At 42.2% G+C, this 26,730-nt stretch overlaps 1 protein-coding gene across 6 annotated transcripts in view; it reads right to left on the reverse strand.

Moving 5' to 3' along the window:
* Nucleotides 1-26,425, reverse strand: part of LOC149154131 (thioredoxin-like 3-2, chloroplastic) — a 48,598-nt gene extending 22,173 nt beyond the window's left edge. For 2 of the 6 annotated variants that reach the window (XM_089439008.1, XM_089439009.1), the window contains exons 1-3: nt 25,920-26,424; nt 24,752-24,826; nt 24,532-24,598 (exon numbers count right to left, since the gene is read on the reverse strand). In XM_089439008.1, the coding sequence (XP_089295134.1) occupies nt 24,532-24,598; nt 24,752-24,826; nt 25,920-26,275 (498 nt within the window). In that variant the 5' untranslated portion in view covers nt 26,276-26,424. Of the gene's footprint in view, nt 1-24,531; nt 24,599-24,751; nt 24,827-25,919 lie in introns of all 6 variants that reach the window. The other 4 variants (XM_089439010.1, XM_089439012.1, XM_089439007.1 and 1 more) reach the window with 3 other exon arrangements.
* Nucleotides 26,426-26,730: the final 305 nt, after the last annotated feature.

The raw sequence follows: 26,730 nt of genomic DNA on the forward strand, positions 1-26,730 counted from the left end.
AGATGAGAATCAAGGAGGAGGACATTCATAAAACTGCTTTCAAAACAAGATATGGGCACTATGAGTTTGTAGTGGTACCCTTTGGTCTTACCAATGCCCCTGCTACGTTCATATGCCTGATGAATAGTGTGTTGCGTCCTTATTTGGACAAGTATGTCATTGTGTTTGTCGATGACATATTGGTGTACTCAAAGTCAGAAGAAGAACATGAAAAACATCTGGCTGCAGTATTACAATTGTTGAGAGAGCATAAGCTCTATGCAAAGCTTAGCAAGTGTGATTTCTTCCAGTCACAGATACATTATTTAGGGCATATCGTCTTTGAGGAAGGAATCTCAGTTGACCCCGAAAAGATCAAAGCCATAAGAGAGTGGCCAACTCCAAAGAATGTGGATGAGGTTAGATCATTCATGGGATTGGCAGGATATTACCGAAGATTTATTCGGAATTTCTCCGAGGTAGGTCATCCCAATACAACCTTGCAGAGAAAAGGGAAAAGATTTGAATGGACTGCACAATGTGCAGAGAGCTTTGAGCAGTTAAAATTGTTGCTCACCAATGCACCAATGTTGAGAATTGCAAATCCTGACAAGGATTTTGTGGTGTGTATAGATGCCTGCAAAGAAGGACTTGGTGGAGTCTTGATGCAGGAAGGGCAAGTCGTATGCTATGAGTCCAGAAAGTTAAATGAACATGAGGTGAATTATGTGACTCATGATTTAGAATTGGCTGCCATCATTCATGCCTTAAAGATGTGGAGGCATTACCTCCTTGGCAGGAAATTCACACTCATGATAGACCATAGTGGACTCAAGTATTTGTTTGGACAACTGAAGCTGAATGTGAGGCAAGCAAGATGGTTGGCCACGCTCAGCGAATTCGACTTTGAAATCAAGTACATAAATGGTAAAGAAAACAAGGTCGTTGATGCCCTAAGCAGAAGAATTCAGGTAAACCACTTAGCAGTTGTAAGTTTGTACATTTCGAATCTGATAGAAAAAGTCAAAAGTGTTGGACTTCAAGACAAGAAATATCAGCAAGTGAGACAAAAGTTGTTGCAACGAGGTGAGGATGAAGAATATCGCCTCACTGAGGATGGCCTAATCAGGTTCAAAGGAAGAATTTATGTGCCTAACAGTGATGAAATGAAAAGACTGATAATGAAAGAATTCCATGTTAAGCCTTATTCAGGCCATCTGGGGTATCAAAGGACCCTTACAGCCATTGAAAAGTCCTATTATTGGACGAATCTGAAAAAGGAAGTGGTTGATTTCGTGGCAAGATGCATAGAATGCCAGCAGGTAAAGGTCGAGTGCAAACATCTGGCAGGATTGTTGCAGCCTATCCCCATTCTGGAATGGAAGTGGGAGGTAATTTCTATGGATTTCATTACAGGATTGCCCAAAACGTCTAAGTAGCATGATGCAATCATGGTAGTGGTGGATAAGTTGAGCAAGGTAGCTCATTTTGTAGTAGTCAAGTCCACTAACTCTGCCAGTGACATTGCACAAATCTTCATAAAGGAGATTGTGAGGCTACATGGCATCCCCAAGAAGATTGTGTCAGACAGAGATGCTAGATTCACTTCCAGGTTTTGGAAGGAACTGTTTGCAAGATTGGGAACAAAATTGGCATTTAGCACGGGCTATCACCCACAAACAGAGAGGATTAACAAAATCCTTGAGGACATGTAAAGGATGTACGTGATGCATCAGCCCAAGCAGTGGGAAGAATATCTTCCACTTGTGGAATTTGCGTACAACAATGGATACCAATAGTCCATTAAGATGAGCCCATTTAAGGCGTTGTATGGCAAGAGTTGCAATACTCCTATTAGCTAGAGTGACCCAGTTAACAAGGTCCATGTAGGACCTGATATGCTCAAGGATATGGAAGCGCGGGTTCAGATCATAAAGCAAAATTTGAAGGTGGCACAGGATAGGCAGAAAAGCTATGAAGATCAGCATAGGGTGCACAAAGAGTTCCAAGTTGGGGAACATGTTTACCTAAGAGTTAAACCCAAGAAGAGTTCCCTAAGAATTGGGACATGTGCCAAGTTGGCACCATGGTATTGTGGGCCATTTGAAATCCTTGAGAGGATTGGACCAGTGGCGTATAGACTAGCTTTACCTCCGTCAGCTAGAGTTCATGATGTTTTCCATGTTTCTTTACTTAAAAGATACGTACCAAACTCTAATTGTGTGATTGATTGGTCTATGCTACAAGTGGAACCGGAAGGAGATTTCCAGCCAGAACCAATTTGCATTCTAGACCAGAGGAGTATCATACTCTAGAATCGAGCCATAGAACCAGTCAAGGTGCAGTGGAAGCACTTTGGGCCAGAGGAGGGCAGGTGGGAAATGGTTGATGCCATGAAAACAAATTTTCCCTTCTTGTTTGTTGATTGAAGCAAGTGTGTATATGATTGTAAATGTTGTATAGAGCTATGTATATAAAGCTCCATGAAGCAATGTGTGTTACATTTTAAAATTTTGATATTGCTTATGGTGAAAGAACACCGAGGACAGTGTTCCCGCAAGGGGGAGGGGACTGTGACAACACCGCCCACGGTTCTCTTATAAAATGCATTGTAAATATGTTATAGATATATGAAATGAAAAGAAAAAAAGTGGGGTTGAGTCAAGGGACACAAATTTCAGAGTTGGGGAAGGGGATGGCTTACTTGGGATGTTATGGTTTCTTGTGCAGAGAAAGAAACCTAAATTGCTTGGACAGCCATTAAAGACTGTTGGTGCATGAATTTAATGAACCAACTCTCAAAATTGAATGAGCTGCAACAAAAAGTACACAACCCATGTTGCTTGAGAAGTAGTAACAAGAAAAAGAGGACAAAAGGTCCAGCAAGGAAGACTGTGAATTCCAAGGCAGCAAGCATGAGGAGGAAGAAATTATAGGAGACAGAGAAAGGGGACCCAGTCGAACTCATGCATGCTGGAGGCATGCAGAGAAGGCACCGAATCAAGTATTCAAAGAGGGTAATCAGCAGGTAGCGCTGAAGAGAAGAGAAGAGGATTGGTTCTCGGGTTCCCTGGAGGCTATGGGTTGAGCTGCTAGTCTCTGAAACCCTGTAACAGCTTGGGGTCCCTAGAGGTTGTGGGTTGAGATAGGATCCCCGGAGCCTTGTAATGGCTTGGGTCCCTAGAGGTTGTGGGTTGTAATAGAGGTCACTAGAGCCCTGTCACAACTTGGGTTCCTCGAGGCTATGGGTTGGGATGGAATCTCTTAAGCTCTGTAACAGCTTGGATCCCCTAGAGTCTGTGGGTTGAGATAGCAGACTCTAGAGCCCTGTAACAGCTTGGGAAGAGGTTATCCCAAAGCAGCACTAAAGAAGACCTGATTGAATACTGTGGCTACAGTGGATTCTAGACTCCCTAGAAGGGGGTGAATCACTGTGTGTGCACTCAGGGTGAGGTAGAGCACCTCTAGACCCTCTGTGTTGACAAAAGAAGTAACAGCCAGCTGGTGGGATTAAGGAAGGAGGTCCTCTGGAGTCCCTGTTGTTTTGTTGGCAGTTGGTGTTTAATCCCTTAAGCAAGCATCCCCCTCAGACTCTGGAATCTGGCTCGGGGGTGACAGCAACAAGTAAATGTGGCTTGAGTTGTCTATGGTTGGGTGGAGAGTCCTTGTCCCATACTCAGTTGCCTTGCAACATCAAAGATAAGTATCTACTCATACTTGTTTATCTGTTGATGAATCATGATGCATTCTAATTGTAATAGTTTTGGACTTGCGTTTGCATTTGTGTTGATTATTGCTTGAACATGTGGTTACATCCTTATGGGAATATGACTGTGATGGGCATGTTAGGCATGTTAGGCATAGTAGTGCACGTGTTATTTATTGAAATGAGTGACACTGATAAATAAACCAAGTAAGCACAAGCTTCTGAACTGGAAGCAGAAGTGTTGATCACAGAGCATCTCATGCACTTAAGTATAATAAACCACATGATAATAAAGACTAAGCTGCAACTCTGAGTTGAACGTCATTCTGAATTAAATGCTTAACTTTACTGAAAACAACACATAATTAAACACAGAAAAGTAGCAGGTCACGTTAGGGGTCGTAGTGAAGGGCCCAAGAGTCTGGATTAAACTTTAAAAGAAAACAGAGGGCTCAAAGACCCCTTCTTTTTTAATGTAAAAGGTCACATGTAGACTACCTATATTGGAAGGGTCTGAGTGTTCTTGTCCACTCTTAATGTCCTGGCTTCTAGCCTATGCTACTGCACAAAGAACGTCGCGTGGGCGTTGAAGGAGCTATTTCTTCTTCTAAGTGTGAGGGTAGCTCGAGCCCTTGCAGGAACGCTTAGCCAGCCTTGCATCCTCAGCAGACTGGTTATCTTCTGCTAACGTCCTCGCATTGCTAGTCGAGCACCAGAAGGTTCTGCACAACGCCATGGAGTTGCTTGCAACCTCGAGAAGGATTCTAGCACTAACGGTATGTGGCAGGAGAGGTGGAACCCCTTCAGGAGTTCATGCCAAACCCGTGGGGGGTAATGGTCGGTAAAGCACCTAAGCCGCCATGCCTGGAATTCCCTATCCAAGTTCGAGGAATGCAAGAGGGGTCAGAACCCATTAAGGAATCTATCACCCAAGCTCAGGACAGGTAGCACCACGGAACGTCCTAAATACCAATTGTTGTTGGTACCAAGCACTGACATCGATCTGGGGGTCTGCGGAACCTTTGAGGCAGAGCCATGGTCTAGGAGACCAGCTCAAGATGATCAATGTAGAGCTAAGACTTGTCTCCACGGTGACCCTAAAGGCCCTCCTCTAATGCATTGCAGATGGCAGGGACAGGATCCCTTATTCGAATCATGATGAAGGCAGAGAGATGTGAAAATTCGAGAACCCTGAATCCTACTGCAGCAACTGATTAAGTTTCTTCTATTTGTTTAAATAACTTGAACAAATTATTCACTGCATTCTATGGTAAATATCGAAACTAATACATTGCAGCCTTCACAAATACAATATTGCGGAAGAAATAAAAACTCAGGAAGAATAGATGCACACACACAATAATACACCGATAGTTTCTGACCAATATCCCCGAAAAAACCCAACTTGTGAAAACCAATGTAGCAGCTGAGGGTTTTATTATTATGCAGTAGTAAATCTACGTACAAATCTATGGAAGCCCAAACCTAGCTTTCCATACAGAGAAAATGACTGACAGAAGTCTAGTGAGAAAAATCTCAATTCCACTGGTGATCTGACACTGACCTTAGCTCAAGATGAGTTGCCCCTTGTTGGCTCTGCCCTCTGCGTCAACCTACGCAGATATGCATCACCCTGCTGCGACCAACATCTCTCTCACTCTGTTGATCAGTTGTTGCTCTGGAAACTCGATCTTCTGGACTCCAGGCTCCCACTTCGGCTCCTGCCTCTGAATTTCGACTTCTCCTCAGCAAAATATGGATCTCCCTCTAAAGCTCTACGTTGCCTGTCTGCACTGCGTCAACCTCTTTGTGGAGTACGTTGTCCTCTCTGCTATGTACTCATCGGACTGGAAAAACTTCCTTCCGATCTTACTATCCCTGCCCCTTTCTCACTGCTTCGAAACTACTGAATCACCTCCGACAACACACAGCGGCTACTTTGGAGTTCGATTTCCCAGCAATATCGAATTCCTTGCTCCTCAAGTGTATTCTCTAACCCCCATCGAATTTCTTCTTATAATCTCTCGTTGAGGCTTCAATGGCCAAGATTAAAACATAATCGATGGCTAAGATTAACTAGAAATCGATCCATGTCTTCTTCTAGAAGATTCTCACCATGACTTAATTAATACCCTTTAATTAATCAATTTTCCTAAGTTTAGACTTAGGCACCATTAAAAAAAGATTAATTATTTTAATTAAGTCGTCTCTAGGTGGAATTTCCAGAAACGATTTCTGGGTTTTGGAGAATACATGTATTCTAGCCTCTCCACAAAGTTTCGTGGCTAGAACACATCCGATGCTACAAAAATCAACACTCCCTCTTAGCAAGGAATGTGTTCTAGCGCTGCAGCCTATTGAAGCAACACCCTGTTTCTGCACCACCTCCTATTACGCTACTGATGTCTGGCTGCTGCTGCCCACCAACTACTGCACAACTCTGATAAATGTTGCATTCGTGTTGCTGCTGGCCCTATTGAACTGCTGCCAACACTGCATTTGCATTGCAACTCCCTCTCCATCTGTTGTTGCTGCAACTGCAACCACTGCAATGGAAAAGCATCCAAAATATTGAACCAATTGTGGTCAGTATGATGCTTCTATCACCTGAGTCCTCACTGCTGCTAAACTATGTGTTGTCATTGAAGTCTTTGCGTTGTTGCCGACTCTGCTTTGTGCTATCTGCACTGCGCTGCCCAATATCTGACCTGCTACTAGCTACTGCATCTATCACTTTGGCACCTGACTGCACCAACTGCCACTGATCCATCCTGTTATTGCATTTTTTGGGCTCTTGTAGCAAGGTATTGATTCATGAGGTGGACCTCCTCAAGAATCTTGCCCATCTTGTAGCACTCTGGGGCTACAAAACCAAATCCCCACCTCTCTCCTAGAGGTATAGCTATCATCATCGCAAAATCTAATCTACTCATACTGTTGTTGTTACTGCTTTGTTGATGCTTCTGCAGTGCTGCTACAACTACTGCAATAATGAGTCTGATCTCCCCAGATCTTGAAGTACTAGACTTCATAGGGCTACTCCCTATGAAACTAGACTCCCTCCGAGTCTCAATCTCCCTATGGGAAATCTCTCTACTCCCTCCTGGCAACTCACACAGTCCTCCTGCACTAAAAACTGGACTGCGAAGCTCTGCACTAGAAATCTCCTGGCTAGAACTGCACCTGCATAGTGCAACTAGGCAATTCACACAATCCTCCTGCATTAAAAACTAGACTACGAAGCTTTGCATTGGAAATCTCCTGGCTAGAACTGCACCTGTATACTGCAACTAGGCAATTCACACTACATGTGTCAATGCAACTAGTTCTGCAACTATCTTCCAGAAACTTACTGCAACTAGCTATGCAACTGTCATTTGAATGACTAGCTGCGTCTGCTAACACTGTGATCCTCCTGCTACTGATTTTGTTGGGCTCCTGTAGCAAGGATACTAATCCATGAGAGAAATCTATAGCAATTGGATCTAATCTGCTACTCTTCCATGGATCCTACTCATTTGTGGCCATCTCAACAAAAAGTCGAATTCCTCCTCTTCCCCTCTGCGCAGCAGCTGACTGGCTCTACGCACTCCCTGTTGAGTGGGCAAATTTGCTCACAGCTACTGCTTTGCTTTGCTAGAAAAAAGAATTCCCTCAATGTGTGCTCTTCCTTCCTCTTGGCGTTATTTTGCACTAGCAAGCTACTGCAAAATAACTACATCCCAACTGAAGATCTACTCTGCAAGGAAAACACTGCATCTCCCTTTGTCTATGGTAAGCTCTGATCTGGAAAATCTAATTTCTTTGTCGACTCTCTCAAAGAAATAAATTTTCCTCAAAACCTGACCCTCCTGGCCCAAGGACTACGCTGCCTCTTGAGGGTTTCGAACTGCTGCCTACGCAGAAATTCGAACCTCCTTCTCCTCTGCTGCTATTGAGCTCTCTGACTTCTATCTGTGCTCTGATACCATGTGAAAATTCAGAGACCCCGAATCATACTGCAACAACTGATTAAGTTTCTTCTATTTGTTTAAATAACTTCAACAAATTATTTACTACATTCTACGATAAATATCAAAACTAATACACTGCAACCTTCACAAATACAATACTATAAAAGAAATAAAAACTCTGGAAGAATAGATGCACACACACAATAATACACCATTATTTTTAAACCAATGTCCTCGGAAAAACCCAAATTGGGAAAACCGGTGCATCAGCTAAGGGTTTTATTATTATGCAGTAGTAAATCTGAGTACAAATCTATGGAAGCTCAAATCTAGCTTTCCATACAGAGAAAATTACTGACAGAAGTCTAGTGAGAAAAATCTCACTTCCACCGATGATCCGACACTGACCTTAGCCCAAGATGAGTTGGCCCTTGCTAGCTCTACGTTGCCTCTGCGTCAACCTACACAGATCTGCGTCACCCTGCTAGGACCAGCGTCTCTCTCACTTTGTTGATCAGCTGCTGCTCTGGAAACTTGATCTTCTGGCCTCCGGGCTCCCACTCCAACTCCTGCCTCTAAATTTTGACTTCTCCTCAGCAAAATACGGATCTCCCTCTGAAGCTCTACACTACGTCAGCCTCTCTGTGGAGTACGCTATCTCTCTGCTATGCACTCACCAGATTGGAAAAACTTCCTTCCGGCCTTACTATCCCTACCCCTCTCTCACTGCTTCGAAACTACTGAATCACCTCCGGCAACACACAGCTGCTACTCTAGAGTTCGATTTCCCAACAATATCGAATTCCTTGCTCCTCAAGTGTATTCTCCAACCCCCATCGAATTTCTTCTTATAATCTCTCGTTGAGGCTTCAATGACCAAGATTAAAACATAATCGATGGCTAAGCTTAACTAGAAATCAATCCATGTCTTCTTCTAAAAGATTCTCACCATGACTTAATTAATACCCTTTAATTAATCAGTTTTCCTAAGTTTAGACTTAGGCACCATTAAAAAAAAGGATTAATTATTTTAATTAAGTCGTCTCTAGGTGGAATTTCCAGAAACGATTTATGGGTTTTAGAGAATACATGTATTCTAGCCTCTCCACAAAGTTTCGTAGCTAGAACACATCCGATGCTACAAAAATCAACAAGATCCACTTCAATGCGGCGCAGAGAGGAGTGCTTTAACCTTATAGCACAGATTTCTTAAACCTCATCCTACCTCAAAGAGGTAAACCTTACACATGGCAACCCCAGACCGGTTGTTGAGATCGCACAGCATGGTGGTTGGTTAGAAATGGACCCCTTGCCAAGTTAGGCGGTTAGGCTCAGGTCGAAGGTCAGAAGTCGAGACTGGCCGACCTCGACTAGGCCGAAGGACTGAGAGCAGGACCCTAGGAGGTCGGGTACCAAACCAAGTCAAAAGTCAGGAGTCGGGCCATTGTGAGAAGGTTTATCACACAGGTTGTAAGACTGACTCCAATAAGGTCAGAGATCGGGGGTCGAGCCGAGAGAAGCAAGAGCGTGTTGGGCAAGTTAGATTAGCCCCAACCGTTCCACACACCCGACTGACATGCAGGCATATGGCAGACTTACACGTGGCAGATGGGAAATGTGGTTGAGAAGATTAGTTTGTCCTCTGAGAAGCAAGATCTCCCAATCCGAAGGCTCGGTCAAGGCGAAGTTCATATCACCGGGTTCGTCTCGACGAGACAGGCGTAATGGCGAGGGTCACTCTGAGTCTAAGGGTCACTCTGAGTCTAAGGGAACTTGTACAAAAGAAAAAGAAAAAAAGAAGTCCAAAATTTATAAGTCTCATTCCCATAACTATACCCTAGGAGCTAGACTTACATAGTAGCTACTCCCCCCTGCTATGGGTTAGTGGGGTTGGGCACATCACATCTTGTCTCACCAACTTTTGACAATATTCTCAAAGTATTACTTCAGATTGGTGGCAGTTGGTGTTGAATTTGATTATCTCCCTTCCTTGTCTTGTGAGTTCCTTAATCCATGGAACTTTAATGCCAATCTCTTCTAATATTAGAAATAAAATTATGGACAATGCAAAAAGTTCAAAAAATGTGATCATACCTACTCTTGACAATCAAACATGTGGCGTTGCAAACCAATGCATTATTTGTGATGACTTGCACAACCTTAGCAGGACCTATTTGCTCAATAGTTTTGATTAAAATATCAACGATGAATTATCATTTACCTCCCCTTAATAATATTCAACCTTCAAAACATTGCTCCTTCTGGTAAAGTGGCAATGATATTGATCAATGGCCTACCCCTAGTGTTTGTCTGTCCATACAAGACAATAGTAACCCTGGAGCTACTCCATGAAGCATATCCTCAAAAAGCTCATTCTCCTTTTCAGTAGATCAGTTCAAAGTTTTTCATAGTTTGGGCCCTTCAACCCTTGAGGAGTTGTGTAGATTTCTCTCACCATATCTTGACAATACGAAGATCAAACCACATGAAAAGGGATACCACAAGCAAAGATGGCCCTTGCAACTCTTTGAACTTCTTGTATCCCTTGAACATTCACCATTTTAGCTATTCTATACTCTTCAATTGCAAAAAATGAACCTTTAGAATTTTTTATGCTTGTAGTTATCGTTGTCACTAAGTTGCTTTCATATTCCTTGCTTCATGCACAATCCTTGACTCAATGTTTGGAGTCTAAAGAGTAGGATTAGCAAGTTATTCATGTCCTTTTTTAATCCTATCAACCTCTTCTTGCTTACTCTGGTATTTCCTGTTCTCTGTTGTGTCACTTGTTTTGGGCAACAATCAACACCTTTTCCTCATTTTTACAAAAGATGTGCCATCACTCTTGGTTAAGATCCCTTATACGAGTTATTACAGATACCACACTGCCATTCTCATGAACCACCAACAAGTATTCTCGCAATCTTTGTGACATGAAATGATGAAACCAAACAGAAAAAGTAAGCAATCCTTTTATTGGGCTTAGGCACTAGAATAAAATTAGCTTGGTTGGAAACCATTGTTGTTGCATACAAAACAAAAAAGGATCTGCAAGAATAAAATGAATAATCGAAGCATAAACCCTACGAATACACTAAATAACTAGCAAGAAACTTCAAGAAATCTTGTTGCTCACATAAACACACAGGAAATGGTCATTAAAGTTGCCCAAAACACCACAAAATGCATGGTGTAGCTGAACCTGCTCAAAAACATCACAAAAGAGCACACAATAATGGTTGTAGCTACCAAAAACACCACAAAATAGCACACAAAGATGGTTGTAGCTGCCCAAAACACTAACGAAATTCTAAATGCTTGTTGTAGCAGCCTAAAAGACTGAACTCCCTCTTGCTTGAAACACCCTTCCACGAGTTCCCTCTCAAATTTGTTGAGAAATCAATAGGGCTACAATTGAAGTGATTTCTCTTAGACTTGATAATTGCTTGTGATGTTCTTTTACTTTTCTTGATTATTAGCTTCTTCTTCTCTTATTATTATGTTGTTCTTATCATCAAACAGCTACCAAAACATGAAGATCAATAGTACACAAGGACACAAGATGTAGGCTGCTAGCCAGGGCCAAAACCTCTCCTAGAGAGGAAAACCCACAAAAATCTCTTCTCTTCTTATAGATTCTTCAAATGACGAATTCCAAGACCAAGTCAGACCTTATGGAGGATGTGTTGCTTCTTCCCAAGTCAAATCTCTTCCAATTTCAGAACTTCGACCCCCAACTTCAGATTTTTGGCCCTCACTACAGGTCTGAAATTTCCGGCCCCTACAACAGCACCAATTTTCACACATGTGGGAGAAATTAGGGCTTTTAGGGCTTCCTCTTTCTTTTGCTTGGGTTGCTTCCTCTTCTAGGACTTGTAGGAGACCAAATTGACTTATCTTCTACCAATTTCGACTTTTCCCTTGCAACTTCAAAAACTTCAGCCTTGATGTTGCAGAAACCCTACCTTACCTTCGCACGTGAGAGAGAGAGTGTGTGTAAAAACCCAAAAATTCATCTTCCTTCTTCCTTCTAGTTCTTCGCTTGCCTTCTTCTTCTGCTTGTCCTTCGCTTGATTGATGAGTGAATGAGAAAGTGAGCAAATGAGGTTGAATGGTCTCTTATTTATAGCCCTTCCAGGAGTATGAATTGCCCTAATTAGGTTGACTTCTCCTCTGCCAAGCCGACTTGGTCTTGGAGGGGTAATTTGACACTTTTGACTCAAAAATAATTCTTTTGACATGTTACAAGATGCCCAATGGGGTCTTTTACATATGACAATGACTCTTTGACTTCTTGACTCTATGACAAAACCTAGAAGCACTCAATGGGTGCTTTGACCTAAAATAAATTGACCTTGAGCATGAAACCCATGCTACAAAAAATAATAATAATAATTTTCTTTTTCATTTTACAATATACAAGAATCAAGAGTACATATGAAGACCAAACCTAGTTACATATTTCAACACTCCCTCTTAACTAGGGAGGTATTCATAATGGTACAAGGGCATTCTCATACTGAAGAGATCTCATAAGAAGAGTCGGATTGGTAAGCCATCTCATAAGCTATCTTTTCAACTTATCTCATTGCATCTATACCAACCAGCATTGTCAATGGTCATATAGCAAGGCCTTGACTAACAGCTCTATCTCTTCACAAGATTAGAGCACAATTATTGGGGAGAGAATAACTTATAAACACCATCATCATTGTCTCTCAAGGCACATACCCCATCTGGATGTTCACAAAGTATGTCCTTTTAGGACCATTCTTGTCTTGGATTAATACATCCTCAAGGAATTGACTCTTCGACTACTCTTACCTATTGGATGCCCTACCTCATCCTCAAAGAGTATAGGAAATTAGATGCTTACCCAATCCTCCATTCTTTCTTCACAAAGTGAAGACAAGAATGATGTGTCTATCTCTCCCTCTCAACTAGGGAGGAGATATCAATCAATCCAAGCTTGTGTATTTAAGCTTCTTATTAGGAAGATATTTTGTCAAAATATCAGCTACCTGTTCATCAGTGGAGATATACTGTAGCTGCACCACCCCATCTTGCACCAATTTTCGTATGTAATGATACTTGTTGTTTATGTGCTTCGTCTTTCCATGGAATACGAGGTCTTCAGACAAACTTATGCAACTGGTGTTGTCACAATGTATAATTGTAGGGTCCATTGGTCCTTCAAACAAATCAGAAAACAACTTCCTTAACCAAACAACTTCTCTACTAGCTTCACATGTTGCAATGTATTCAGCTTCACCACTACTTAATGCAACTAATTCTTGTGACCTAGCATGAGTGTCATAATTATTATGTTTGCTCCCAAATTCATATCATAATTAATCATAGGGGTAGGAAGTATGATGTTGATCTGATGATATGTTGGTTACATTGGTTGTATGACTATACTTAGCACTAGCATAACATAGCATGCATGATAGTGTAGGATGCATTGCATGCTTATTTTGCATAGCTAACATCATCATAATATGCTCTCATGATAGCTTAGATTGCATTGTAGATTAGACTTGCATCTTAGTATAGATTTATTTTTCTATATGGATTTATAATTTTATTATTTGATGAAAATCATGGGCAATAAAAGTACGCCCAACGCACATGCTTCCAATTGTTGTATTGTGATATGCAGGGTACAGATCTACGTCCTAGAAGATTGTTGGAGTTCTCATGACTTCCTCGTTCGAGTACATGGATCATGTGCATGATTACTTGGGAGTGGGAGCAGAAGTGGGGAACGGAAGTGGTAGCGGTGAGCGACATTTTCAAAAGCTCCCAGTTTGGGAGCAAATCAGGAGCAAATTTTTATATAATATATATTTTGATGCATATATGTCAACAAAAGCATGTATAATGATGAATTAGATATAAAAAACATGGATTGAAAAATATAACATCAATCATCTAGAAGTTATAATCTTCATCAACCACGTCCACAAGTTAGTAACATACAACATATCGAGTCTCATGATTCATCAATCTTAAAGTTTCAAGCTTTCAAAATTCAATATATAACATCATTGATCACTAAAGTTATAACTTGTACTTGTAACTATTACCATTACTAAGTAACCAAACGATAACAAAGAATATCTAACATGAAATGAAATGTTTCAACTTTCACGAAGCATCATATTCATAATTCATTACCAATGAGTTATAAATGCCAACTTCAAACTTCAAACTTAAATTGTCATATATTGTTTACAAAAAATACCATAATAAATATGAAAGAGTCAATAGTTATAAAAAGTACTAGAAACTAGAAAAGACAAGTAAATCTATTATCTATTGCTTGACCCTCTTGCCACGAGAAATTTCTAATTTCTTGTCTCGTGCTTTATTGGGAGTCTCCTCCTACATAGTCAAATGACCTTGGTGTTCTTGATTAAATACAAATTCCATACCTTAGTACCCTAGATGCTCTTGATTATTAGGAGTCTCCCCCCCATAAAGGGCTAGGTGCTCTTGATTAAATGAAAGTTCCATACCCTAGTACATGACAAAATCCAATGGAAACATTGCAATCCCCCCAATCCTGAAAAAATGATAAGTCTGTTGGATTTTGAGTGAGATCTAAAATTCTACTTTCTCCATATGAAATTCAATGAGGTCGAAACCACTCTAAAACATCCTGAGTCATTTCATGGTAATGTTAAAAATTTAAGTAAAAGGATGAAAATGAAAGATGTCACTTTTACTTTAAGAATTTAACATTACCATGAACTACATATCAACACTAGGGCCATAGGCTTGAACGTTTCACTGCCCCACTCAAAAAAAATTGTTTCCAATCTTCAATAGCTCCCTATATCACTCCTGAATTGGCATGGAGCGGATATTTTTTTACGGAGCGCGCCCCCGGGGTCGCTCCCGCTCGGAGTGCGCTCCAGGAGTAGGTTCGAGGGGGGGAGCTGCTCCCCCACAACCCTGATCATGCACTCTACGGTGAGCTCAAGTCCCAGTTAGAGCCAAATGTTACACACCAAAAGTGGGTACCCCTAGGAGAAATTTTCTCTTATTCATCTTCTTCCAACAGGCAACCAGTAGCCCCTAACAGCCATCTTGTAACCAATGTGACGAGCCACTTTATCTCGACCACTGACATCAGTCATATGTTTCCTGAATCCTCGCCCATTTTTCAAGAGCACTTGTTATAAGGTGGGCAATCCAACCCAAAAAGTATGTTATTCATTGTGCAATCGAGTGCTTATGTTTGTTTTTCATTTGGGCATTTGGCATGGATTGTTGGGTGACTTGGAAGAAGGAAGGGTTTTGACCGTGATTTTGTTCCCTCACCTTAAATGGGGGATTAATCTTCAATCCTATTCCTGTGGGATCTCCCCTATTGGCCTATGGCTTTAGGAAGGGCACTACTTGGGAAACCCCAATTTAGGTAGTGTGGTTTCGTTTTCCCGTCCCATATTTATCACTTCCCTCCACACATTACAAGCCCTATTCACTATTTCCCTTCTCCGGGTCCACATGATCATTGGGTCCATAGGTCACTAGCACACCCCCTCCCCTTATCCACATATCTGGGTCGGGCCTAGAAATGTTGCCCCAGAGGTTGATGTAGCTAAAATAAAGTTAAAAGCATATCATGGCCACAAGCAAGAAACAAAAGAAAAAGAAAATCACAGAATGCAAAAGATGGCCAAGACATTAATAATAGAACACGGGCAAAAGTCAGGCATGAGATTTTATTCTTTATTATTATGGCCATCACCCTAGTTTCTAGGGCCATTGATCTCCCCATGCATGTCCCAACCCTTGGTGGGCGATAAACTGCCCCACCTTCAAGGGGGCAATAACTACGATGCATCATTCACAACATGCTCTCATTTCCTAGAGCTTCGAGCAGTAATACAAAGAAAAATCAAGAAAAAGAAAAAGGCGAATAAGAGGGGTGGAAAAACAAAGGCTAAGGTAACTCATGCAACCATGATTGCTCCCTCCTCACATCTGTACACCCAATATGTGGACTTCCTCATTATTGCTACCCCTTTGCCCGTGGCATTTGGCCCTGAGACCCCTTCATATCCATTTTGTTCCATCATTATTCACATGCCACCTATTGATTGAAGGATGTACCAAGGACATGTCTTTACCCTTAGGGGCTGGGAATACCTAATAGGGTTGTCTATTAGCCACTCCTACCTAGGGAGGTAACACTATTACGTGATCAAAACCCCAAAATTTTGAAGAGAAGTCCTATATGAAGTCTCAATTCGCCCTCGATTAACAAGCTTGGTTCACTTAGATGCACTAATGATTAATTGTACCTAATGGTCAAGATGCAGCACTGGACAATTTGTGATTGGCAGGTGGTTTTCATCATGGGCTAGGCAACTTAACTAGGGTCCAAGCCCACTAGAGGAGCATTATGACACCTTACAGGTGAAGCATTAAGAGCCATGGGACTCCTATCACTTACCGAGCATCATTCCATTCCATGGGCACCTATAGCACCCCAGCAGTCTATGCTTTGCCCCACATTATTCATGAGATGATGCATTTGAACCACTTCGCAGTATGTATGTGGTTTCGCAACTGATCTAAGGCCCATATGAGGTTTGTTTCACCCCTTAAGGCATGGGAGGGCTAGCCCTCAACGTTGGAGCAGAACTAGTCTATTCTATCACTAAAAGACCCATGAGACCCATTTTGTGCCCCTAACACAAAATTGGGGTCCACATGATGATTTGCATGGAAATTTAGGGGCCAACCCCTACATCCGGATTTTTGGAGCCCTCTATACACGACTTGGCACTAGAAGAACCCAACACATGCCCTAGAAGGGCCTACGCATGCATGATGTTAGCATTTTAGCCTCTTGTGTGGGTTAATTGTTATGTTTTGCATTGGCGATGAGGTTGGCTCGTAATCTCATCCAGTTTTGCCCATTATTTTACAACTTGAGGGGTTTTAGGCTAAATTAGAGATCATTTGACATGTATAAATTGGAGAGAGATCATTCTATTCTCTCATCATCATCACTTGGAGAATTCGAACCTCATAAGAGAATTCACACTTGTTCCTTCTTGGCTATTGGAGATTTCTTGGATGCATTTCAATGTTTGGAAGCTATTTTGGATTGTCTTTGGAGCTATTTCTTTGGTGAATGGATGGATATACTACATGTTGTCTTGTAAGTTCTTCTTGTTGATGAATTTTATCTAATTTGTCTAATGTATGAAATCACTGCTTTTAGATGATGCTTATTTGTGCCCTAATTGTTGAAAATTAATTTTTGAAAAGGTTATCTAGTTGAGAATTGCATATGTTACTCATTGTATAACATGTAATGAATGTTCCTAGTGGAGGAATTCTTATAACTCTCCATCAAATTCCATTTTCCTTAGAAGTGGGTAAATGCTAGAAGTTGATACCTAGGGCATCAATTTTTAGCCTACTTAGAAAAGATTTAGGTTATCTTGAGCATCCTTGAATCCATATACCTAAAGGACAAGGCACTAGTCCAAGTCTTTGTGATCATCACAAAATTTCCTCCTTAAATTCAATCCTTTTAAGCCTAGAGAGAAAAAATAGGGCTTGGACCAAAATTTTAGGGAGGGGACTTTTTGGTGGTTTGAGAGCCTAAACATCAAGATGTAGGTCTTGGCTACATGACCTATCATTTTGGTGGGCATCCACTCAAATTTCATTCACAAAATATCTTGCCCTAGGTGTTGCCCTAAGAGGGAAACCCTAGTTTCTTCTCCCTCAACTTGAGGACTTTCTTTAAGGTTTCATGAGCCTTGGAATAGTTGATTATCTTTGCAAGAAACCATTTCTCTTTGTTCTTGACCTTGTGAATACCTATCACCATCGAAAAACCTCAAAACCCTAGGTCTTGAACCTTGATTTCTAGGGCTTTTCTTAGAGAGCATTTTGCTTCCTTGAAGCCTTGAACCATTATTGAGCCTCTCTCTTGAATGAGCTCTAGCTTGATCACTTTGTGCCTTATACCTAGCATATCTATTTTAAGTGATCTCCCTCCTACCGAGACTCCTCCCATCGGTGAAAGTCTGTAAAGAGCAAGGGGTTTTGGCTGAGGTGACATTGGGCCTCTACCCCATTGTTAACACTTTGTCTAGCTCTTGTCTTGTAAGGTTTCCCTCTCCAAGGCCTGCTAGATTTTGAGGTAACATGCCCTAAAAATATTTCCCACCTCCGGGATACAGTTGTTCAGCCATTTACATCGGTCTCCTTAAAAAAATTATGCTCGTACACCTTAAGATCGATTCTCAAAGATCAAGCTTTGATACCATGTTAATTTTTCTTTGAACCTAGCACCCGACACTTCATTGACCTAGCATACTACAAATCTACTGAATAAAGGCACAACTAAGTTCAACATTCAGCAAAAGCAAAAATATAACAACCACTCTCATAAAATGACACAAATATATTATGCCCAATCAAATCAGTTCATCATTAACAATGACTCAAAACCTACTTGGGCTCCCGTCCTGGGATAATGATCCAACTAAGAAAATACAAAATACAAATAAAACTAGATCTAATCCTGCAGATCTACCCTAGATCGGTGCTCAATCTTTTCTACAAATCTGGATCTCTAGCCTCCTTGTGCTCCCTCAGACCCAGCACACTGCTCATTGAGATGCCTCTCTCAATCTTATGTTGGTGTAGTATGTCTTTCTCCTCTCCTTAACCTTCCTTTTATAACTTTACATTGAGCTAAATCCCTAATCTTAACCCTAATCTCAAAATGATTAACGACCGAAATTAGATCTTGCCTCACTTGAAATCAATTGCTGAGAATAAAACATAATAACTAAAGTAAATTATTTACTTTTCCTAAATTTCTTTTAGCATAATAAACCAACATAATAATATGTGTTTTTTTCCTAAGTTAGACTTAGGCTAAGTTACATTAGTAACTTGCTCACACTTGAGCAGGTGCTCTAAGGAGATCTTGGGCAACTTCTACATGCCTAGACACATAGGCCTGTGCAGAAGTACCTACCCGAGCTACTAACACAACATGGACAAGTAACATAAGGGGAAAAAATCTAAGAAGTCTGTAGGTTATTGATGGTTTATATTTTCGTTAGTGTTCAAGAAGATTAGTTATTTTAAACTTTGGTTTTTTCCTTGGAGATGTAAAGGGAAAAAATCTAAGAAGTCTGTAGGTTATTGATGGTTTATATTTTCGTTAGTGTTCAGGCAGATTAGTTATTTTAAACTTTGGTTTTTTCCTTGGACATGTATATATAAAAAATTAGATTGGATTTGAGGAGAGGAAGACAGGGACATCCCCCAGCTGCCTCTAAGTTAGTGGAAACATGGAGAAAAGCACTGCATTCAAATATGAAACGAAAAATGAAATTCCTTAAACATGAAGAAAAGCACTGCATTCAAATATGAAAAGAAAAATGAAATTCCTTACCTAAATCTACTATGTTTTTTGTATAGAAGGTAATTGAGACTAAAAGAAATTTAAAAAAGGTAATATTTTGAATTGTCAATTGGGTTTATCTCAGGTGGTTGGGAGGAACGATTGATCTTCCCCACCAAAGGTCAAATCTCACAAGTGACATGATGAGCTATGATGTAATGGCTTCCAGCGTAATTATTGAAAATGATAGTCCCTCGGGGACTGAAACATATATATTCCTCATATAGAATATAAAAATATGTTCCATGTGAAAAAAATATTTTGAGTTCATCTAGTGGTAAGATCTAGTAAGAAGTAAAATCTTGGCATAGGAGCCACGTTGTAAGGACCTGCGGTCCAAGGCACGACTGCCACGCGAAGTGCGATGAGTTTGGCGAGCAAACGAGCGCACGGTTGGACGAGTTAACAAATGGCAAAGCGAACACTTGATGCGTGCGTGCGAAAGTGAAGAGCGAGTCATGTATATTTATAGAGGACGAGCTGGTGGGTTCGTTCGAACAAGCCGACAACAAAGGAATGTAACTTGGGGCGTTGGTCGATGGGCCGACCCATCAAATAGGCATACAAAGGCGTCGGTTGAACATAGAAGCGCAGGTCGGCCATGGGTGGCATGACCATGCGTGAAGCATATATATTGTTGAACGTTGGAGAATTGAAAGGAATCATTCGAACTTGGTCATTCGCTCTACATCAAAGGAGCAATGCGAAAAAGTGTAGGAGGTCGAGCGGAGGCGCAGGTCTATGCGCCCGCTCCACGGGCAAAGCTACACGGAGAATAGCACGCAAGTTTGGTGAAGGGTGGAAGGCGCGGGTGAAGGCGCCCGTCGTTCGGACGAGAAGCGCAGGTGGTGACTCGGGTGGGTCGCCCGCCCGCCGTGCAGAAGTAAACGGAGGTGTCTTCGGGTGACTTGGGTAAGTCGCCCGCCCGCCGTGCAGAAGTAAACGGAGGTGTCTTCGGGTGACTTGGGTAAGTCGCCCGCCCGCCGTGCGAAGTGTGAAGGGTGACTTGGGTGAGGTCGCCCGCCCGTCGAAACAAAGTTCGGTTGAGGAGCGGTTGGCAGCTCGTGTGAGGGCGCGCCCGCCCAGCTCGGGCAAGGAACTTTGGTTGGCACACGGAGGTGTTGCCTTGATGTAAAATTGGCTAAGTATGAAACTTGGTGTTTCCCAAGTATACTTGTAAAGCTTTGTAAACATTGTAAAGTTGAATAATATATTGATATCGGGCAAACTCATTGTTCAGGGAGTTGCCCCTCCCTTTATACTGTGCAATTGTGTTCTCTTGTATAATTGTTGATGATAATGAATGTGTATGGGTGTTCATTGGTATAAAGGAAACATAATAATACTTGGTTGCAAAAAACAAACTAAGTAGACTAATGGTTAGGCGTAGTCCATGAACATAAGTATTGATAAAAAGAAAGTGTTCGATGATGCCGCACCTCGCCAAGTACAGTTGAAAGACTACCGTAGGCCTAGGGGCTTGACAGTTGGTATCAGAGCTAGTTTGAAGACTTGGAGAAGTCTTGCAAAAAGCTGGGAGAAGCAAGTGCATATACACTTGACAATTGATGACAGTGGAAGCAGGGACTTGCACGTGAAGGAAGCTGGTTTCACATACAAGTGGAACAAGGGCTGGTTCATGGTTGCAGGGAACTTGGTAAACTGAGTCAAGGAGTTGATTCTACGAAGACCGAAGACTTGAAATTAAGTTCAAGCTTTGCAGGTGACAGGTGGAATATCAGGGTGATTCAGGTGAATGGTGAAACGGGTTTAGCAGAGGTGAAGCTTAGTGCTTGGACCAAGCTGAACGATAAGACATGGCAGGTTTGGAAGAATGCGAAGGGAAGCTCTTGCTTACCTTATACATGTTGAAGCGATTGAAAGAAGAGAACCCCCGGATTCGAGATAAACTTGAAGTCTTGGAAAAGAATGTTGAAGACGAATTTCTTCAACTTGGTTGGACAATGGAGCAGGATGAAGTTGCAGATTGTGCTAACAAGGAAGAGGAAGCCGTGATGATTGAGGATGTTGCAGATGTGACAACGATGGAGGATGAACTTGAGGTTGATCAAGTTGGGTCAGGATCGTGCAGTTTGCAGACATGGATGGATGAGGATACTCACATGGAGGAGCCTCATGATGATGATGATGTAAGTACTATTGATACTTGTGTTTCATTTGAGCATTTGGTGGATGGACCGTATGCAGGGAAGAGCAAAGTCAGTTTGCCGATGCAAGGGAGGATCTTACCATGGATGTCTATGATGAGACCTTGTATGGAGAAGCAAGGATTGTTGACTGTTGCAGGACTTGTTGGGGTTGTTTGTGACCTTATGGTAGAAGGTACAAAGGCCCGTGACAAGGGAGGAACATGATGATCGTTGTGGAAGAATGGGTCATGCTTTAGCCACATGGAGAATTGGCTAAGTGCCCGGCATGACTCATGGACAGATTGGAGAAGGGCACACACTTGAGTTGCTTGGGTGGACTTCTCATGGCCGAGACCAAGAGCAAGTCTTGGTGGAACCTTTAGTGGGGGAGCTATGATGGAGAGACTCATGTGATGATGATATGGTTGGGTGACCGAGTTCACTAGACCAAAGATTGCAGACTTGGATGAGGATGACCGATTGTTGTGATGGGTCTACTTGGTTGGACTACATGGGCAACTTAGTCATGGACATCAGGTTGGAGACATTGAGCATGGCAGTGTTATGTAGGGACATTGTGCAGGAGCACTTGTAGAGATGTCATTTATGGGCATCCAATGAGGAATGCCAAGGCAAGGATGTTGTGCAGGTAGATCGTTGGTAGGACATGGAGACTTATTATTTATGAGCCGATGGAGAGGTTGTGCACTCTTGTACAACAAGGCCATGGACTTGGATGAAGTTGTGAGCAGACTATGGAGCATTCCTACTACATAGAGAGCTGAGGCATCTTGCAGAGACCTTTGGGCCAAGACTTGTATGCTTGCTAGAGTGTTGGTTGGAGATGACTCATGGAGCTCATGATGACATGAGGTTGTGACTTTTGGGGACTTCATATATGGTGGACTTGGAGGATCTGATGCATTGAGGAGCTGAGGTCAGAGACTTTGATGCAGAATGGGATGCATAATTTCGAGTACATGTATGGGTGTAGCTTGGAAGAGTGACTTGATGTGGAGGATCAATATGAGACACTTTGGAGTGATGGAGTTACAACGATGATGATGCCTTGGTGGCAACACTTGGGCATGGGTTGAGCCGAGACTTAACCACTTTTGACACATGGGAGCTGATTGATCTATGATCATGGGCAGCACATGGATAGATGAGATAGGTGTATACTTGTTTCTATGGCAAACTTGAGGGATGGTACATTACAGATGTGATGGAGGTTGCTTCATGGACTTGGATGTGGCACATCGAGAGTCAAAGTTTGATGAGACGATCTCTTCACTTTGAGGAGATGGATGTTTTGCAGATAGATGATGATGTTGGGGTAGATGTGGCTGATTTCATGCAGCACATTAGTACCAAACATCATGGACAGCATGTTGCAAATGAGATGGAGATTACTTCATGGACCTGAGCATGGCTTACACTTGTATGGAGATGGATTCTTGATCGAGCTGAGGATGTGACGGGATGTTCAAAGAAACGACTGGTGATGGCATGAGGATGTACATTCTCATGGTTTTAGCGTGACAGTTGGACTGATCACCCAACTAGTTCGAGTCATGAGGGCATGCGGTGTGCAGAGATGTGTTAGCATTATGTTGGAGTATCATGGTAGCAGTTCACACGAAGACGACACATGATGAGATCGACACGATATGTCGCAGAAAGCATGTAGCTTGAGATGGAGGGGCCAGCCTTCCACGATGGAGAGCAGCATGTGGAGATTGTGACAGGGTGGTTGATGATCATGGATTGAGATGGTTTCCGATGTATGACATACCGATGGGGTGTATGCATTGGTATGGATAGCTTGGTGACAGATGGTTGCCGGGACAAGATATTGTCGAGGACAACAATGATTTCAAGTGGGGGAGGATGTAAGGACCTGCGGTCCAAGGCACGACCGCCACGCGAAGTGTGATGAATTTGGCGAGCAAACGAGCGCACGGTTGGACGAGTTAACAAATGGCAAAGCAAACACTTGATGCACGCGTGCGAAAGTGAAAAGCGAGTCATGTATATTTATAGAGGACGAGTTGGTGGGTTCATTCGAACAAGCCGACAACAAAGGAATGTAACTTGGGGCGTTGGTCGATGGGCCGACCCATCAAATAGGCATACAAAGGCGTCGGTTGAACATAGAAGCGCAGGTCGGCCATGGGTGGCACGACCATGCGTGAAGCATATATATTGTTGAACGTTGGAGAATTGAAAGGAATCATTTGAACTTGGTCATTCGCTCTACATCAAAGGAGCAATGCGAAAAAGTGCAGGAGGTCGAGCGGAGGCGCAGTTCTATGCGCCCGCTCCACAGGCAAAGCTACACGGAGAATAGCACACAGGTTTGGTGAAGGGTGGAAGGCGCGAGTGAAGGCGCCCGTCGTTCGGACGAGGAGCGCAGGTGGTGACTCGGGTGGGTCGCCCGCTTGCCGTGCAGAAGTAAACGAAGGTGTCTTCGGGTGACTTGGGTAAGTCGCCCGCCCGCCGTGCGAAGTGTGAAGAGGGTGACTTGGGTGAGGTCACCCGCCCGTCGAAACAAAGTTCAGTTGAGGAGCGATTGGCAGCTCGTGTGAGGGCGCGCCCGCCCAACTCAGGCAAGGAACTTTGGTTGGCACACGGAGGTGTTGCCTTGATGTAAAATTGGCTAAGTATGAAACTTGGTGTTTCCCAAGTATACTTGTAAAGCTTTGTAAACATTGTAAAGTTGAATAATATATTGATATCGGGCAAACTCATTGTTCAGGGAGTTGCCCCTCCCTTTATACTGTGCAATTGTGTTCTCTTGTATAATTGTTGATGATAATGAATGTGTATGGGTGTTCATTGGTATAAAGAAAACATAATAATACTTGGTTGCGAAAAACAAACTAAGTAGACTAATGGTTAGGCGTAGTCCATGAACATAAGTATTGGTAAAAAGAAAGTGTTCGGTGATGCCGCACCTCGCCAAGTACGGTTAAAAGACTATCGTAGGCCTGGGGGCGTGACACACGTGCTTGGTATATACTATAAATATGCTTTACAAAGATCAAATTCAGTCATATGAAAGAAAATTAAAATGAAGATTTTGAATAAAGACAGGAGACAATAACCATTAAAATGGACATTTTGAATCAAGAATGGAGACAATCTTCAGAACCATTAAAATGGACATTTTGAATCAAGCATGTAAGACAGTCTGCAGAGCAACCATTTGCAGGATTTATTTCAACCCCCTCTCCCCTTTGAAAAACAAAAGAGAGATTATTCAGAAATGTCTAGAGAGAAACTTACAACTACTTCGGCACGGTCTACAAGTGATTGTGGAACTGCATTAACATTTACACAGTAGAACCTAACTCTGCACCAAGTCACAACAACTGAGTTCAGCAGCAATGATAATCATCTCAATTAACTTCCACGAGGAGTTTGAGCAATGTAATCGAGCTTAAGAATGTATGCACATAATCCTAAAGATTATAACCACACCAAATACGATACAAAACAGGCATACCTCGGATAGAATTCCGCTGCAAGCCTCTCCAATTTAGGCTTTAAAAATATACATTTCCTGCACCATGATGCCATCCTGGACAAAGAATCAAAAGGTTTAGCAGTTATGGCCTAGAAGATCCTGGACAAAGAAACAAAAGGTTTAGCAGTTATGGCCTAGAAAACTTAGCAATCAAACACCTCCAACCTTCTGATAACATTTGGTCCAATCTGATTCATAAAATCTCCTCAAGGCAGGAAACGTAACACAAGGAGAGCACACTAAGTCCATGTGGGTTACCAGTTGTCACTGGAGCTGGAAACCCCAGGTAAAATGACTCCATGGGATTTTAGCTAGACACCACTAATTCACAGTTGACATTCCAGCAGTCCCTAAACAAAAACCTATTTTTTATTCTTTTTCTTTATAGCAACTCACCGGTTTCGCCCAGAGTGGGGTCAGTATCCTGCAACATGTCACGTGTGGGATTCACAGGTAGATGGAAGGGGGTGCAAGCACCAAGATACTGGGAACTGAACCAACAGACAAAACTCTCTTTCTTTATCTTAGCACAGGAAAATATCATAATTTGCCAACAGGGAATTAGTTCACTGATGAGCATTGAGGTGGAGGGAGTGTTAAGCGTTCATCGGGGTCCTATCCTTGCTGCGGTCTGCTGCCCCACCCATATGGTATGAGTTTCGCAGGGATAAGCCAGTTCCGGGCGTTTTTTGCGGAATGGTTACTCCTCAGAAAGAAGTCGACAAGCTTAAGGAATAGCTACTCGTCAGGGCATGTTTCTGGAAGCACCTCCGATATGTGCTTATAATTCTCATTCCATCCTTATTGTCCATTCTCAGATGGTGAGACCATGTTATAATAAGTTTTTAGGCAATCTTGCTCTATAATAAACCCTTACTGTTATTGAATCTCCCAATTCGGCCCAATTATTGTCTTCCAAGTCGTTGCGATATAGTATATGTCTGTCCCCTCTCTAACTCGATGTGAATGTGTATTGCCCCAATTCATAAGTCAATTCTCCTGCATGGACCGTATCCCTGGTTTAAATTTATTATGGCTCCATGGAGATTGATCTTGTGACCACTGAATGGCATACAGGCTTCGTAGAAAATCTAGACAAATTGTTTCAGATTAGAACAAACTACTAAAAAGGGGAGCTTGAAGTTACCACTCAATTATTACAGGCTCTGAACGCTGCTGGGCTTCCGCTAGGATTTGATCGAATTGCTCCTCGGAGGTGATGGGTTCGAGCTCCAGTGAGGTTGGCATATCAAAATCTTGTTGGTACATGGCTGCAACCTTCCTCACTCCTCTTCCAGAACGTCCCGATAATGTCGTGAGCCTCTTTTGCAGTCCAGAGCCAAAGCCCAACATATCATGTCTTAATAATGGCCGATGGACTCTCCTGTCAATATTAATCCCAAAACCAGTCATTGAGAGCCTCCCGATTGGTGCCAATTGCTCATCATCAGAAACCTTGCAACATGGTAGTATATGACGATAATTTGTGGCATTAATCGCCATAACTAGACAGCTCTCAGCAATCAGCCTGCGACATATATTGTAGAAATGAATGTTTCTCTAGTCACAAATTACTAGATGATTTCAGAGTCACGTTGGCCATAATGATCCTTAAAATGTCTTTGCGTGGGTTTCATACGTCAGATCTAGCGTGCAGGTGGGGTGCAATAAAAGACATTTAGCTTTTAGCTCCTTACCTCAAGAGAGGCTAATAGTTTTGTTTAGCTCATCGTAGTGGTACACGGGTGGGACTAGGACTAGGACTAGGACTGTTGCCAAATCGATTCTAAATACTAAATTTTATAGATAAAGAGGTTTGTTTAACCATAATTATTTGTAAATAGACTTCAAACACCAAAATTTTAAAGATCTCCTAAAAATCTCTGATAAAGATTTTTACCTAACAAGGACCAAAAGCATAGGGTAGACTTGGTTAAAGTGATGCCTGTGATGGTGAA

This window comes from Pinus tabuliformis, chromosome 9, assembly GCF_031772625.1.
Source record: "Pinus tabuliformis cultivar Carrire ecotype Pingquan chromosome 9, CPIR1, whole genome shotgun sequence".
In the NCBI taxonomy this organism is placed as follows: Eukaryota; Viridiplantae; Streptophyta; class Pinopsida; order Pinales; family Pinaceae; genus Pinus; species Pinus tabuliformis.